Source organism: Nothoprocta perdicaria, unplaced genomic scaffold, assembly GCF_003342845.1.
Source record: "Nothoprocta perdicaria isolate Ctin4 unplaced genomic scaffold, notPer1 scaffold_41, whole genome shotgun sequence".
NCBI lineage: Eukaryota > Metazoa > Chordata > Aves > Tinamiformes > Tinamidae > Nothoprocta > Nothoprocta perdicaria.
The window spans coordinates 1,089,067-1,106,139 of record NW_020455655.1 but is presented as its reverse complement, the minus strand read 5'-3'; the positions used below and the strand labels follow the sequence as shown (position 1 = coordinate 1,106,139).

Sequence of the window (17,073 nt, the reverse complement as noted above, 5' to 3'; positions counted from 1 at the left end):
CCAATCCCAAGCCCCTCTCTGGGATGAAAAACCTGAAACCTTCAATGCACAATTTGTTTTAAGTCTCATTAAGCAAGAAACTTCAAATTAAGGACAGCTCAGCAAAACAAAACATTTTTCTACAGAGTCACGTGAATGTAAACTAAGCATTATAGGGACGGTCCACCTCATTATCCCCTTCGCTGGCTGTTTGTGCTCTGATTAGACTGCTAATGGTGCATGTTCCACACAGAAAAAGTAATTAAGTCTCTACTTCAAAGAAAAATCATTTGGTCTAAGAGTACCGAGCGCTCAATCGTATCTGACACGGGTTTGGGGACCAGGTAGAGCAACGGGGCAGCTTTTAAGCACTTCATTTCCATTGCTAACGCTGGAGGAGGGTGGTGTAAACACGTTTTAAACATTTAGATGTGTCAGCACAGTGAGTGGCTGGGAGCAGACACATGGGGCTGTTTGTGGAGGTGGTGTCTGACTGCAGGTAAACAGGCAAGCGCCTTCCAGCTCACACGAGAACTGCACGTTTATTCCTTTAGAGAAACGCCACGTTACAGAGGGGAGGCATTAAAATAAACAAACTGCCCTAAGAAAGCAGCATCTAAAAGAAAGTCACTTGATAAAACCCTGGGTGAAGATTCCAACACCACAACAACCTGATTAATGAGAAGCAGAAAGAAAAACAAACAAAGGAACAGCAGGAAGAATGACAGCTGAGAGGCTGGTCTTCTGTTTCAACAAGATATATTATTTTTTGGTCACAATAAATGACTAAAAACTACTAAAAATCTCTCCAATATTAACTACTTCATATGTATTTTAGCATCTTCCTATTTTAATTACATAATTTTAATTCTGGGAACTTGAAAAGTCTCCAGATTGGATRTGATGCACTTGCTAAATAAATTAATAAAAAAACATTTAAGTTACACTGAAAAAAAAGTACAAAAGAGGAAAAGACAATCTGAGACACACACAAATTTTTGTAAAGACACAATTAATTAGTGAAACAGTGAAACCAACTTAATTAGTGAAACCAAAACTGAGCTATGGATTCACAGGACAAATCAAATATCAAAGAGGATAGAGAAGGAAAATGAGAAAAAAGTGGAAAAATGATCAGCATACCTACCTGTGCACTAGAATCTTTGGAGTAAACAAGAGATTTTAGAGAAAGACAATTTCAAATCAAAACACTTCTAGGTCAAAGACTTATACAAATCAAACTAATGATATGAGTCGTAAATCTAACACCTATCCCAAAGCACTCTAAGTAGAACTCTGAATCCTAATCATGTTTTTATTATTACTTATACTGCAAATTTTGCTCTGTTGCTAGTCAGGATTATTTTGTATCCTTTCTCTCATTAAGACTAAATAAATTCAGTGATTTGAAAGCCTCTTGCTTGGTCAGGCTTAACATTAAACAAAACTAATATGGAAACACTACTTGTATCATTGCAATAGTTAATGCACAATAAATTCCATTGCTCATCCTTATTAAATAAGGAAGGAGAAACAGCTTAATTTCAACTGGAAAAGCCTCTGAAAATCTCCCAAGAGGTCTGACACTGTTCTCYGGGCATCTACCTCCATGTGGGAGGAAGGAAGATCCTCACTGCCGCAGGAGGCACACGCTGCCACTCATGCAAGCACTCCTTAAAAACAGATAAATAAATAGCAGATTCAATACAGACCAAAATCTTTACTTCCATGTGTCAAACTATTGAAGTCAAGCTGAATCAACTGCTTTCAGAAAGGATGATCAGCTGCAGTGAACTCTTTTGCTTGCAGGTGTCAGGCTGGAGAGGCCCACAAAAGAAACACCAGAAGGACCTCATTTTCAGCRTGTTATTTTAAACCGAGGAAGTGAAGTTATTCCTATTGCAGAGTCAGCCTCTTTTGTGCTTTGTGGTCCAGCAGGGGCTACCAGTACCATCCTTCCCACGTATTTTCCCTAAAAGATAAATCTCTTGACAGAGCTAGCCTCTTGAATTGGATTTGCTCAAGATCTCTTACTGAACAGCAACCTTGTATTCCCTCTGTGTCAACAGATTGGTATACTCAGCTCTTACCTACCTGGAATTCTTTTTTTTCCTGACTTACATATTCATTGTTAAGATGGAAAAAAGCTGCTTCCCGGTTGCTGTTGCTGAGGGTGCCAGTACCGATCCCAGATCCCTCGGCGGTCAATCCGGTGCCTGTTCAGGGCTTGTTTCCGACACCCTCCAAAAGCTTCCCAGTGCTCTGGCATCCCCTCACATTGCTAAGCAGGGCAGTGTCAGTCTGGAGCCTTCCAGAGGAACCAGGTCTGCGATCTGGACGTTTCCCCGAGACGCTGCAGAGCAGCTTTGCCGCTTGCTCACCAGCACCAGGCCCGTTCAAGCAGCTGCCCGTGTCTCTCTGCCCCTTCTTTCCTGCCATGCCTCCCAGGGGTGCCACGGGCCCCAGCCTCCCACTGCATCCCGCCACCCTGGGCCYGCAGGCAGAGCGCTCGCTGCCTTATTTTTTTCCCCAGTGGTCTGCATTTTTTCCCCTAGTTCCAGCATTCGAGTTGGGTCCCCTCCAGCACGTGGCACCTTCACAAGGGTGCCCTCACTCCCGTCACCACGTCCCAGAACTTGCATCATCGACCGCAAGTTTCCTCACTTAACCTCCAACCATAGTGGGGACAGAAATCCAAAACTTCCACCTGTAGTGTATGTAACAGCACCAAAAATACCCAATTCTACTATTTCAAGACTCCCGATTTGCACTTCAATTAACTAAGCCACGACTTTTTATTAGAATAAACTTTTATTTACTGCTTTCAGGATCCCTATTTTATACTTTAAAGTATGCAACAAATACTGCTACATTCAAATCTATACAGATTTACTGATATATCATTCCATGTTTTACAAAACTGCATATAGATTCAGAAAATTTGTATAAGTTACCTTTATTTACATGTAATATTCTCAGCCCTAACGACCTAGTCAAACGATAAAACAAATGGGGATTTTAAATACCCCTTTAAGACCCATTACATTTGTTACATAATTTACATATCTTTATAGGGATGTGCTACACTTCCTTCTTGCATATTTGAAAAGACTGTGATCAAACAGAAATCTGCTGGCCAAAGCTAAGTACTGTCACTTCCTCAGATCATATTAGTAACAAAATGTTCAAATTAAAGCAAGTCAGGTATATGAACCACTATTTTTTTTTTAGAACTGCATTTCATCATCATTTTAACCAGCACTTGCTCAGAGTGCTAACATTAATACAAAAAATACCCACATTTACAAAAGAAATCCAACTAATACTTATATGAAGAGCTGATCTACAATAAATTGCACATTGTTGGTTATGACTTTGGTTGTATTAACAAATTTGGTTTCTAGACTAATAGTGAAGAAATAAAAATATAAAAATGCAGCTATAGAAACTATCATAACCTGTAAACATATTACAGGACCAAATTTTGCCTCTGGTTACATGTGCATTACTTCCACAGAGTTCACAGAAGTCTGCACACATCAGACCACTGAATTTGGCCCAGAAAACCCTGTAAACATGTTCTTTGTTGTTATGTAGTGCAATCCTGCAAAAATGGATAATAAAGGCCTCAAACCAGTAACTAATACTCTGTGATATTCATACAAATTTTGCTTCAAGATTGTTGCAAAAGGCTGAATCGAAAACATTACCCATTGTTAAACTACAAATTTATCAAAATAGTGATGAACACTCAATAAACCAATGAAAGTATACAAATTCAGACCCAAAAAAAGGATATCTTTTTTCTCACTACAATTCAGAAATATGCTGCTTTGAGTGTCTTATACAAAAGTTGTCTTTGTTGCAGTGTTTTAACACAGGTCAGAAACAGAAATCTAAGAGATAAAATGTATTAGCAAGCCAATGTTCTGCAAACKGATAGCCAATAATGCAAACAAATGTTTTCCAATGTTTTACCTAATATGCTGAATTATAAGGTGCTTTGGGCAGATCTGTAGCATAAACAGCCTGAAGCAGCACAGATTACAATATTGCAGTACATGAAGTCTTTTAATTCTTTCAAAATATTTTTTAACTGTTTCGGCTGCTCCTCCTAAAGCAGTGATTCACATTTACACCCTCTGTAAAGTATGTGGTTTTTTTTTTTTCTTTTTTCTCCCCCCCGCCCCAGTTTTACTTTAGTAGTTACTACTGTAGCACAATCTGGCAAATACTAAAGAACAGGCAACTACTTAAAGTAATTTTAGTATTTGACCTTTACCTGGCACTGGCCTATCCAATGCGTATGTGCTGGTTGTTAGCAAAGTACACAAAACTGTGGAAATGGCAAAAGTTAGTGAATTTTTAATACTTACTTTACAAGTGATACTAGGAAGGATTTAATAGCCGAGTGAYTAAATACAATGGTTGTTCCTGGAAATTTCCAATTTGTTTGTAAACCCTTAAAACGCAGCACTGGACCAGTATCATTTACATCTGTGGCCTAGTCAACCCCATCAAAACCCTGAGTATTTTCAATCGCTAGAAGAAGTTTGTCCCATAAGTCTTCAAACGACTCATACGGAGGCAAATCCAAGCGATTAAAGCTGAAAAACAGAAAAGAACCCTTAAGTATTTGCTCACTGTTACTTAAGCACATCATTTTCATAAATACTCACCAGGTATGAGCTCTTGGCAGTTTTTCAGGGGTACCCCACTGCTCAACTGTAAAYAACTGTGGCCCATTTGAACCTACAGGGAAAAATATGTTCATTTTCTCTCCATTATACAATTCTGTATCATTAGCAAGTTAGAGGATAGATTGTTCTTCTTTTGCTATCCCTTTCTGACAGCTCCTACTGTAGGAGCTGTCAGAATTGAATAAAATTAAAGTTTATTAATGGCCAGGGATTCCAATTCACTGGTATTCCATTTCTTGCTACATTTTAATTTAAAGAGATTTTTATGCTTTGAACAGAATTCTACGACCTAAATGCACATGTAAAATGAGAGCAAACAGATGAAGAACAYACATTCAAATCTTAAACAGTTTAATACTATACATTTAGAAATGCCCATGTGCTACATATTATATCATCAATAATTAATATTTAAATGTATTCCTTTACCTAGACAATAACAGAGCAAAGTAACTGGCACCATTTGAAACGCAGTGACCACGTGTCACACACGCATCTGAGACAGAACTTCTTGGCCAGCCAGTGCACCTCCGTCCACACCTGTGTCTTTAGTAGCTCTCTCACAGAATGCAACATCTGACATCTTTTTTTAATCTCTCTCAACTCTCCCCAAGTGGAACCAAAGGACATTTTGTAAGCATTTTCTTAAGCTATTTAAAACATCTGTGAATCTCTGGAAATGACGGTGTGGAAAAAAATCCTCCAAGAAGAAAACTAAACAAGAGGAGAAAAGACTCCCAGAACTATAACCATACACAAAGGGACAGGGGATACTTATGAGCAGAAGCTTTACTCTTTACAAATGCGGGGAATGGCCTAGACAGAGATGAGTGCAGACACTGAGTGCTTCATCCCGTGCTAAGACCACGTCAGCAGCAATGGGAACACTCCCACCTCCTTGCCTGTGCTTTCTTCCTTGGGCAACACACTTCTTCAGCACAAGACTGATTAGAAAAGGCAACTGGGAAGAGTGCTTGGACAAAAGCTGCGGCACCTGAGCAACTCTGCTACTGATGTGCAGTTCTACTGCAATGCTGCAAGAAGATAAAACTCACATCTAATAGCAGGGGTAAGTCTGTAGTCCAGACATGCAAGGAACTAAGCAAAGGCTGACATGGCCAGAAAAAAAAAAARGRAAAAAAAARRAAAARGGGGRAAAAAAAAGCTACTCTATTTAGTGTCCTATTTTTCAAATTTAAATGGCTTCTGGACACTAAAGATTCCCTTTTCATGACTAGAAATGCCCTGCTTGGCCACAGGAGGGAGATGTCCTGCTATGAAGCGAGCTCCACAGGGAGGCAGCAGCCACCCGGCACCCAAGAGCCACTTTCAGTTCTTCAAATACAAGCGGGTGCTGGAAATGCGACTGTGAACATTGCTGGGTTGAGGGGGGTTAGCGTGTTGGCCACAGCAAAGCACAAATAACTGCAAGGCAAAGAAACAGAGCAGCGTGCAAGACAATTGCAAAATGAAAATTCTTATTAGTGGACAGAACTACACAAMCTGGGACCCATCCAGAACATATCCCAATCCTTGGGCAACAGGGAGCTAAGTGCTGCAACAGTTTTCCCTAGCACATTCCCACATTCTCTCTGGTAGTGTTTTTAGTCCAAGAAACAAAAACACCACAGGCCGTAGACTCCTTATCAAGGTGCACTGCAAGGAGAACGTGCTGCAGTTGCAGGAGTGGCGAGGTTTGGGTGCTGCAGCAGATGCACGGCTCAAGTCCCCTGGGCTCTTTCTTTGGAACTGACAAGTCACTGACTGATGYGGAATGGAAAAATAAAAATCAAAGTAACAATGAAGAGAGGAAGAAAYGAGGACCCACTGTGCTGTATTTATTCAGAGGTTTATAAAAAAGTTAACATCTTGTTTACAAAGAAGGAGAGTTAAGCTGTTCAGTCACTTGTATAGCATCTTTAGCCTTAATAAACATAAAGTAGTCCTGCAAAAAACATAATAGTCAAAAGCAGCTGAGAACACAAACCACAGCCTTAGCACCGTGGTTTTCGTATTAGAATCTGTTCCCACTGCCCTGTGCTTGTTTCAACCTCTGCATTGTAGGTTTCCTGCTTTTCTTTTGGCATTGCTTTTAACTTAGATGATTTCAGTGATCTGGTGTAGAGTGCAGCCCTACAAACAATGGTACCCACACAACTGCAGCTTGTGAGCAGAGAGAAGCAGGGAATTCTTGAGAATCTTAAATAACAGAATGTTCTTCAAGTTCAGTCAGATATTACATGAAGATTGTTGCAATGCTTTAGGTACCTGAAACCCTACCTTCATCAGCACAGTCCTATCATTTAAAGACTTGTGGAAAAAAAAAAAAAAGAATTAAAATGAACTAGCTACAGAAAAGTGGAAATACATGTGAGATTCTTCTCTAACTTTGCTTCTTTAACTGCAACTATATACCAGCTCTAACATTTGTAACTGCCGATATAAATTTTTTTTAAAACAGAAACTGAGAAATAACGTGCCTATGCTTAGTCAAATATCATGATACTTTCAACATTTGTTAACATAACTTTGTCAATCTATATATTGTGAACACAGTCCTAAATACTCACCATACAGCTCAGCAAACCCGTTCATAGGGACACGTGATGTGCCAGTAACAAACTGAAGTAATCTTATTCTCTTTTCTGAGTCCATCATTAAGACTGCCTGCATATGATAATAATTAGAATTAAAGATTCAGTTTAAGGATTTTAAGCAAAGGTTTTAAGTTAGCAGACTTAAGTAGCATGATTTTATTGCAAAATTTTTATGTCTTATACTTGTTATGACACATGCAGTCTACTTTTCTGCCTATTGCTAAAAGCTATGAAGTCAGTATTTTTTTATTGCACTGTAACAAGAATATGGTCTGGCTTAGCAGGCTGTTAAAATACTTCCCTTGAAAATTTGCCCCCTACTTTCTTTGAAGTTTCTTGATGTTATGAACTAGCAGCCAAATTCCTGTAATTTATTAAACAGAAGAGTTTAGCACCTCTTTAGTGTAACTGTGCCAGGAAGAGCTACATAAAAGTATTTTTAACCTCAGTTAGACATACAGCTTTTTTTGAAACCATCAGCTGTGTATTACATTCTTACTATATATCTTACCCTCGGTTTTCTTACTGTTTTTCTTAAAATTTTGAAGAGCCAATTATTTACCTAACTATCAATGAATCACATGATAAACTAGTTCAGCTGAAAACCATCAACTTTTGAACCAATTTTCTTACTTAAAAGATTAGAACTTTGAGATACCTTCCAGAACCACTGTATTACTTGATGGTTTATGTTGTAGCCATTTTTATATTTTGTATGTAGTTTCCAGTCAGCTACATCCACATCTCCCAGTCCACACATTAATAGCTACATTAAAAGATACAAAAAAAAAAAAAAAAAAGTTTAAGTCAGTAGCATTAAGTTTCAACTTGATTTGTTTTTTTTTTTTTTCATAATACACTGACCTCTAGTTCATTTTCATCAAATATTTTAATCAGATCCTGTGGTATCAACTCAAAAAAGCCCTAAAAAGATGAGGGGAAAAAAATAACAAACAGACATTATTCACAATCCATYTTTTTACAACAATTAAAAACAAGCAAACAATATTTGAGCATTTTTATTTACAATTATATTTGCATGTTTTCAGAAACAAGAGATATAACAATACATGAAATAAAGATCCTCGGGCTCCATTACATACAAGTTGGCTCTGTATTTCTTATTCTGACCTGATCTTGCATGTTTATTTATTGCACTCCACTGAATATTATACACCATTTACACAGTACCTAATTTTACCTAATCCTATCTGTTTGATTTCATTTTCAGTTCTATAGAACTGATTAAATAATTAGCATTACAATTAAAGCTGCCTAAAACTAAGAAACAAGTAAACTTTCCAAAATGAATTAAACATCTTAGTGAAAAAGTATCAAGAAATATTGTTATAGCTTTTTTTTAAAATCTGAGATAACTCAAGTTGACACCATGAACTTTGCCACTGTACTGTTGTTTTTTTATTTTCTTTTCTTTACCTTTAACAACAGAACTTGTGAGTCTAGAATTCTGTGCTCAAAAAAAAAAAAACCTTAAGGTTACACAGAGCAAACTCTCAGAAAAAYGTCTTATTTAAAACTATACCTCTTTAAAGGCTGCCATTTGTTTCTGTACTCTGCTCACAAATCTCCACTGAATTACAAGACTGTAAGAAAAAAAAAGAGAGAAAAAGCACATTTAAGATGCAACCAATTTTTACACAAATACAGCAAATAACATATAGCCCCTATTTTTAGGGAGAATATCCAGTTATTTAATTTSCACAAAGCAGCATTCTACTTACTGAATGTAGTCTCTCTTATTCTTGTTGGTGACAACTATTTCTGATCCACCGCTTTTCAGTTCATGTTGATGGGTCTAAATGTGATATAAAGAAGTGAGTCATTTTAAAGCTCAGCTTATTTCCAAGTCACTTCTCACATCATGGCCAAGTTAACAAAACAATGAATAGCTATGTGTCAGCTAAAGTAAGGATCTGAACAAACTAACCACCATGACTCTGAAAGATGATGCTCTTTTTCTTATTTCTAAATAGATAAAATAGTCAATTTTCCAGGAAAAGTGTCTTGTTTCAGGTTTTTTATATTCTGCTTTATGTAAAGAAAGATACTAACCTGTCCAAAGAGCTCTTCATCAACTATGAACCTGAGGTCCAGTTCTGCTGGATCATTTTCAAGAATCCATCTCAGAGAATTGTAATATTCACTATCCTAAAAGTGAAAATTGCAAGTTCAGTGAAGGAATACAGGAGACTTATCTGAAATASATACGGGGAAAAACAATGAAGAAACAAAAACAAACAAAAACCCTCAACCCACCAACCATTTCTGAACCTCATAAAACCACATGAGAGCTTTTGGGGCTTTCTAGGTGAACTGCACTAGCAATTTTATTTATTTGTCGAAACTGCAAACAACATACTTCATTCACTACTGAAGGCAGAATGAATAACTATTTTTCAGGGATTTTAAAAAGAAGATATATTGGAAAACATCTAGCAATTAAGTATTAACAAAAGAAGTTTAAAGTTTAAAACGTATAAAAGGTGAAATAGGAAATATTTAATTCCATATTATATAGTTCACATTTTCCAAAAATAAATTAAAAGTGAGATTCTCTCCTTCCTTTCAGTTACTTTGGATTCTTCAGTATTGCTCTTTTCCCTTAAGAGGTTCATAAAAGCAAAATAAATAAACAAACAATCAAAACCCAAACACATACCCAAAAAAGAAAAAAAAAAATAGGCACACTCCTCAAGTATAAGGTACTAAGAATGGAACAAAAACAGATCCTTCTTGTGTCTTTTGCCAAACAGGTAGCCATGCAAGTTAGATTCAAGATGCTATATTCTATGGGCAGACACATAAAGGGAGCAATCTCTTCTAGTGGAGAAACTATTATTAATCTCTTCTAAAACAAATATCCAATGTTGCAGCGTCAAACTGCAATCTCAAGATAGTAAAGAAAAAATAAAGTATCTAGAATAATCCTTTATTGGATAAACACTGCCTGCTGTTTACAAAACTACAAAGCTCTTTAGAGATGGTTGAAACCAAGGACCCAGCTTTCCCAAGCATAACAAAAAAAATCTCTTGTGTAGCAAAATATTGGCAAGATGTCACAACACTATTTTGGACTCTTCTCTGTCCCCTATGCTGTATTTGTCTTCCCTCTGGTGTTAGATTTTTTTTTTCTCATAATGAGTCTTATGTAATGAGCATAATTCTTCCTTATATGAACCTTAAGACATGAAAATTCAGGTGTACTATACTAAACAAAAAGATCCCATAAGTGAGAAATACAGAACATTATTTTTTACAGGACAGAAAAGAAAAAAAATAGAGAAAAAAATCATAATAAAAAATAAAAAAAACCAACATGAATACAAAATCTTAAAATACGCAATAAAGCAAACTACATACCACAGACTCCATATCATGGAGAGTTATTGGTTTTTGGAGCATCATCTTGTAGAAAGGACGAATAAAAAAGGCTTAAAAAAAAAATTAAACATCAGGTGACTTCAAAGCACGTGTAACATTAATCTAAATGTTGTATTATGCAAACTAAATACTGACCATCCAGAAGTTTGCCGTGGTAAACTGCCATTCCAGCTACACGACCTATAAACTTGAAATAAGAGAGATGATCTTCATTGCACAGTCCAGAGTTTGGATTGATCTGCAGAGTATAGTTATCTCTGAAGGTGGGGTAGGGTATGGGGAAGAAAAAAAAGAAAAACATAATGTTTTGTACTGTATGAAAAATCTAACATTTGAAGATGGGAAAGACATCACTCTGTAGATCAGATATTTTTCATTTAGTTAAAAATGTATTAGAATTAATCACTAATTTAATAATAGTTAATATTCAATGTAAGCATCTATTATCTTAGCTGAAATAGTCTCGAAACATTACAAACTACAGAGATACTAAAGAGAAAGGCTTAACTGCTATTAGTTTAAAAGTAGTCATTATGTCCTCTGCTTCCTTTTTCTACAAGCAATATGGTTGCAATACTCCTAATAGTTGCAAGTGTATACTTATCTAGAAAGGTTACAYGGCAAACCACTGAGGAAAAAGAATATAAAAAAAGTATTTGAAAAAATACAGACATTATTTCCATTATTTACTAGTCAAGGTACAGAATACTTCARTTATCAAATTCATCTGTACAGTTTAAGACAAATAAATAAATAAAAATTAACTGCATTTTAGAAGTATTTATGAGAAATACAACTGATCTGCCTTTCCTAACTGGCATTAGTGTCTTGTAGAACTGTGTACTTACGCAGCAGAATATTCAAATAATCCATAATAAGGATTAAACATTTCTTTAGAGAGAAGGAAGAACCATTCCCTGGCCACTCCTCCATAGTCTAAACCTTTTTCTCCATCAAATTCAATCCAAAGTCTTGCTTTAAGGAAATCTGCTCTCTTTACAGCTATAATTCTTCTGTAAGAATCTTCAAGGATTGTTGTGCGATGAATTTTCATTTCAAATCTGTTTGGAATATCACTCTGAAAATAATAAAAAAACAGAGAACAAGAGTCAGTAGCTTTCATATTTGCAGAGTATGCAAATTCTATGAACAGATAAAAACACCTACTGACCTGTTTCTTCAATTTCTTTCTGAAGAACTCATACTTCCGTTTATAGTCTCTGGAGTAAGGCACAGCCTTTGGAAAAAAAAATATTACTTGAGATACTAACAATTAGTTTCATGTGAACTGGTCTAGATTTATCAGACATGAACAATACATTTTATCTCTGAGAAAACATGAATATTTGTTTTACTAAGTACTAAGGTATACTTTCTATTTCCAAACATACAGACAATTTAAAGTATCTGGACCAAACTACTGTCTTGCAACAACAGATCTGTTGTCATCTGTTGCACAAAATTTATTCTGGACTTTATTTTATGACACGACCAAATAAAATCTGTGACTGACCCAGGTCAAAGTGACCAAATTGCCTTTGGTGACTTATATAATAATAAATCCTCTTTCCTTGCTGCATCATGAGAACCCTGGCTACAAACACCTCTATTTTCCATGGAGAGAGAAGGTTGTTTACATATGTGGGCTATTAATAAACACAGATATCAGTTGAACACTAAAACCCATCTATAATTATAATGTGTATCGTCTTTGCAATTAGGCCCAACAATTTTGTGCTTAAGTATCAAGACTACATAATTATTTTTAATTTGAAAATGAATTTTATTCTTTGTAAAGCCAATTTTCATGTTTTGCAGGCTTATTTCACAAATTGGACTAGTTTTATTTTAGATACTATGGTGTTCAGATAACAAGTGAAGTTTCTTACCCGCTTCAAATTGCCCCTTCCTCCTCACCTATGAGGAAATTTTTTCTTATTACTGTGGGAACTGATTGTTCTTTCTGGCATTTAAAACTACTTCTACAAAAGCCTTCTAAAAGATCTCCGAAAAAGCTAAAAAAGCCTTGTTCAAAAACCCTAGAAATTTCAACTTCTAGACAAAATAATCTGATAAATGATTCTACTAAGAAAATTACTGAAGAAAATGCATCAAGTTGCTTACTGGTCCAGTTATTGCAACATTCTGCAGTCGTGGATCTTCCCATTGTGTTCTCTTTGTATCTGAAAGATATATGCTCATTAGCTCTGCTCATTTAAGGAATGCTTTGTAATGAAATGACAAATAGTGAGAGAATACTACATTGTACATACTGTGATTTATGTAGAATATTCTTCCATCTGTGTGAGTTCTCTCCTCCCATCCCGGCTAGAAAAAAGAAGATACACTTTAAATACAAATTCTTAACCATACTGTTTGCATAGAACCCAAGGTGATCTGTAGTTGTGCAATATRTATTTCCCATCTACTGGAATTCCAAGTTGGATATTGTCTGTATAAAAGCAGTAGACTGCATTTTCTAATACAAATGTTTCGAGAATGCTAACTTAAGTATTTAATTTATTATATATTATTATTTCATCTGCAAAATAAGTAATTACTTACTGGTAATGGCCCTAGGTCTACTGGATCTAGGGAAGTCTTTCTCCTCAGATGAGCAGGAATTTTCAATCTTGGATCTTCCTTTGAAAAGAAAAGAAAGCAGCACATTATTATTATTATTATTTGAAAAACCTGTCCTCTTTCCAGCACTTATGTAAAGAACATGCCAAGTACCAACTAGATAATTGGTACCTATTCCTAGCCAGGCAGACTCTTGGGGATGCTCAGTCCTCCAGTAGTTTACAGTCATCTTCTCATGTTCCAAGTTATTGAAAACTTTTCACTTTATTGTAAAAACAAAAACAAACAACACCCCATGGCTGTTGATTTTAGTGTAACCGAGCCAAATAAGCTTTCCACATGGTTTCTGGCAAACAAAGTGTACATGTTTAATTAAAGTGATGTCATTCCACAGTCTAGAGGAAATTAATTTTTATTTTTAATYAATGTTTTTCTRTATTTCCCTTTCACTTGACAGCAATACTGACCTACTCTTTAAATGCTGAAGTCCTCTAGCACTGCCTAATGGTGTGCAGTGTCACTCAGTGGAAGCACAGCTGTATAACTCCCTCATCCATATTGCAGCTGCACCTGGCCTGCTCTTGAAAGAATTCACATAAAATTTGCATTCTATACWGTACTATGTGACAAATTCAAGATACTAGTTTTCTTGCTGGAGSAAAGTTGACAAAACTGATTTCTATTAATGTTTATATGTTATTGCAGTTCTACAGTTATGATAACAGATCTTTGACATCTGCAGATTCCTTTATACATCAGTGTTTCCTCTTTCCAAGCTAAACTTTTACATGTGAAATACATTGAATTGTACAGTGTACAATACTTATAATAATACTTATTACTCACCATAAGTACTTTAAACGGCCTTGGATTTACTGCATATGTTTCTTAAGAGACATGACACAGCAAGAATYATACAGGTTACTTGCAATGCCTTGTTTGCTGATAACAAATGATAATTTATATGTGAAGATATCCCTTCTTTCTTGCTTACTTTTTAAAGAAATAAAAAAGCAATGAAATCCTAGTATTAAAGAAATCCATGGAAGGTTGCTGAACGCATCAAAATTCTGATTTTATATCTATTAGAATTTTAATACATGAGAATAATTTTCCATTACCCATGTAGTAGTTTTAGTATTGTGGTCAATAAAAAATGGTCTCCCATTAGGTGCATGTCGGACTTCCCAGCCTTTAGGGAGAAATCCTTGTTCCATCTCAGGCTGCTGCTTAGAAGGTTGTTGTGTTGCATCACTTGRTGTTGCCTGTGGTTGCCGTCCTACAGAAACACTTGGTGCAGTTGTCAATTGACTTGCTTCCATTGCAATCTGTGGCAAAAGACAAAAAAAATCCAAAATCCAGTAAGCAAATATATACACACACACACACATTTTTTTTCCTGTTAAGGAATGTATAATTTTGATTGCTGATAGCAGTTTCATAAAGCACATAAAGTTTCATAAAGCTGTTCACAGATTCAATTAATCTAAATTGAGCTACTTTGACTAATAAACATTGATTATGTTATAGAAACTAACATAAAATAAAGTCTTTCAGACTTTATTTAGAGAACTATGACACTCCAAAGGGCTTTCTTGCTGAAATACAGTTTTTAATGGTCAAATGACATTTTAAAATATTTGTGAAAGGAGGYATGTAACCACTGAAACAAAGTTAATGACATTCAGTGTTCAATTTAAAGGCGGGCATTTTTAAGGCACACTTGGAGCAAGTCCAGGACAACAGAAGAAATAGAGCTTCAAGTCTATAATTGCTGCTTTTGTTTTCTATTTGACTGCAGGTTGGAAGACCAGGCTTTGATTCATGCTTTCAAATTTACATAGTAGTGACACACCTATTTGGGTCTGGATCTTAGACTTTCATTTGTGAGACAGTATACAAAAATCATGAGCTTAGAAGGAGATGACATGTCAAATGACACACATATTTTAAAGGCCAGGATTGGATAAACTGAATTAGRCAAGTATTGTTTATATTCCACTATATTTTACAAATCCAAAGAACAGACAAAGGATGAGAACAGCCCTTATTCATTCAGAAATTAGATTACGGATTATACTGAATGTTGGATCAAWTTTTTAGCTTCGAGCAACTTGCCATAAATATTCTTATTCCTAACTCTATCTGAATTCTTCCAGATACTTAATGTAGTTCTTTATTGGTTTGGGAATTTCAAAATTTTACTTCAAACCAGTTTCTAGAAATCACTGTATTGTATGTCGCACTTAGAATTTCATATGACTGGAAACAGTAATAGGTATTACACAGTAAAACAAAGTTCGGTACCTGTACAACTGGCTTTATCCAAGTAGTAGTTCTAGAATTGTGATCTATATAATATGACCTTCCTTTTTCATCTTGTCTTTCTTCCCAGCCTGGAGGTAATCCAGATGAAGTAGGCAGTAACTAAACATTAGTTGTAATAAAAAAGGGGGAAAAAAAAAAAAAAAGGTAAGAAAAATATGAAACCAACTTAGGAAAGGTTCTCCACTGTCAAATTTTACCAGATGATAATTTAGATGGTTTAATTTTTTTTTTTTCTTTACATACTGGATAAAATAGAAAAGCAGTATTTAAATCTATACTAATCAGCATGAAGTGATAGCTTTTTGTTTGTTTGTTTTGAATTCAAGTTCCTTGTCTAAAAGGATTAAAAATGTTTTTTTAATATATCTGGACCAAGATGGCTGAGCCAGCCTACAACTTCTGGCTATAAACTCATAAATTTGCAATGTCACTATGGGAACATAACGTAAGGATGGAAGAACAGCTTTTAACTGTAAAGCAAGCAGAATTTAAAAATAAAGTTCACATCTTCATGGGAAGATTACTTCTTTCAGCAGGCTATACCCATTAAGCTAATGTTAAACCAAAAACATCAAGCTGAAAGATGAAAGCTTCACTACTGAGCTCCAATCTTGCTAGACTWGTATAACTGCAATTTTGTCAGGACAGCTGCCAGAAGCAGAAGGCCAAAACTCATTTRAATGTCAGCACTCAATCCACAGTCAAAAGTAAGTTCTACATGAAGAAAATTTTTAAACTTCTGTGCTACATCAGCTTATGTTTTTTGGAAAATGACATACCACTGGAAGTGCAGGCTGTTCCTCAACTCTGTATGTTTGCAGACTCCCTCTTCTGCTGGAATGGTTCTTGAAGCAGTGAAAGGGAACGCCACGTTAGTTAGAATTGCAGCTTTGAGTCAGGTACCAAACACTCAGTAATGATCACCACACTTGAAACTACTACTTTTTTCATCTTGAACAAAGTACTATTTTGGTTTGCAATGTCCACGTAATGCAACCTTTGGGAAAATACTGTTTTAACACATCTAGAAAAATCAAGCATGGGCTCAGTGTGTCTATAACAACTTTAAAATAGGGTAATATGTAGGCYACTGGCCATGGGATTTTGAAGAACAGTGACAGACCAAGGTGAGTGAAGTCTTGTTACTGCCACTTAGTTCCAGCAACACTGGAGATGACTATTTACAGTCTTACAAACAAAAACAATGTATTTTCAACTCACATTTGGAATGACATTCTCAGCATCAAAAAAATTAAAAACTTGATTTAAATACCAGGATTAGATGGTCTGGGTCACCTTATTTCTCTGCAAAGGCTTTCCTCAATGGAGAGTGGATTTCTCAAGATATATATCAGGTAACAAGGTTGTTTGTGAAAGCTGGGTTTCACAAGACAGCTGAGCTTACTTAGCTGCCTGCTGCACCAGAAGGAGAAGCCTCACTGCTGGCTGTGCACTCCTGCTGCTTCCCCTTTGCCAAAATGGCA

The 17,073-nt window shown here is 35.9% G+C and overlaps 1 protein-coding gene across 5 annotated transcripts in view; it reads right to left on the bottom strand.

The window, feature by feature from the left end:
- Positions 1-2,984: 2,984 nt before the first annotated feature.
- The window catches only part of NEDD4 (neural precursor cell expressed, developmentally down-regulated 4, E3 ubiquitin protein ligase), a 40,574-nt gene continuing 26,485 nt past the window's right edge, over positions 2,985-17,073 (bottom strand). For all 5 annotated transcript variants that reach the window (XM_026045724.1, XM_026045725.1, XM_026045722.1 and 2 more), the window contains 18 exons: positions 16,369-16,434; positions 15,569-15,688; positions 14,383-14,589; positions 13,244-13,321; positions 12,952-13,006; positions 12,803-12,861; positions 11,850-11,915; positions 11,527-11,756; positions 10,814-10,935; positions 10,658-10,728; positions 9,350-9,445; positions 9,019-9,092; positions 8,820-8,880; positions 8,141-8,200; positions 7,935-8,042; positions 7,250-7,346; positions 4,659-4,731; positions 2,985-4,586 (listed from right to left, as the gene is read on the bottom strand). In XM_026045724.1, the coding sequence (XP_025901509.1) occupies positions 4,484-4,586; positions 4,659-4,731; positions 7,250-7,346; positions 7,935-8,042; positions 8,141-8,200; positions 8,820-8,880; positions 9,019-9,092; positions 9,350-9,445; positions 10,658-10,728; positions 10,814-10,935; positions 11,527-11,756; positions 11,850-11,915; positions 12,803-12,861; positions 12,952-13,006; positions 13,244-13,321; positions 14,383-14,589; positions 15,569-15,688; positions 16,369-16,434 (1,746 nt within the window). In that variant the 3' untranslated portion in view covers positions 2,985-4,483. The remainder of the gene's footprint in view (positions 4,587-4,658; positions 4,732-7,249; positions 7,347-7,934; positions 8,043-8,140; positions 8,201-8,819; positions 8,881-9,018; positions 9,093-9,349; positions 9,446-10,657; positions 10,729-10,813; positions 10,936-11,526; positions 11,757-11,849; positions 11,916-12,802; positions 12,862-12,951; positions 13,007-13,243; positions 13,322-14,382; positions 14,590-15,568; positions 15,689-16,368; positions 16,435-17,073) is intronic.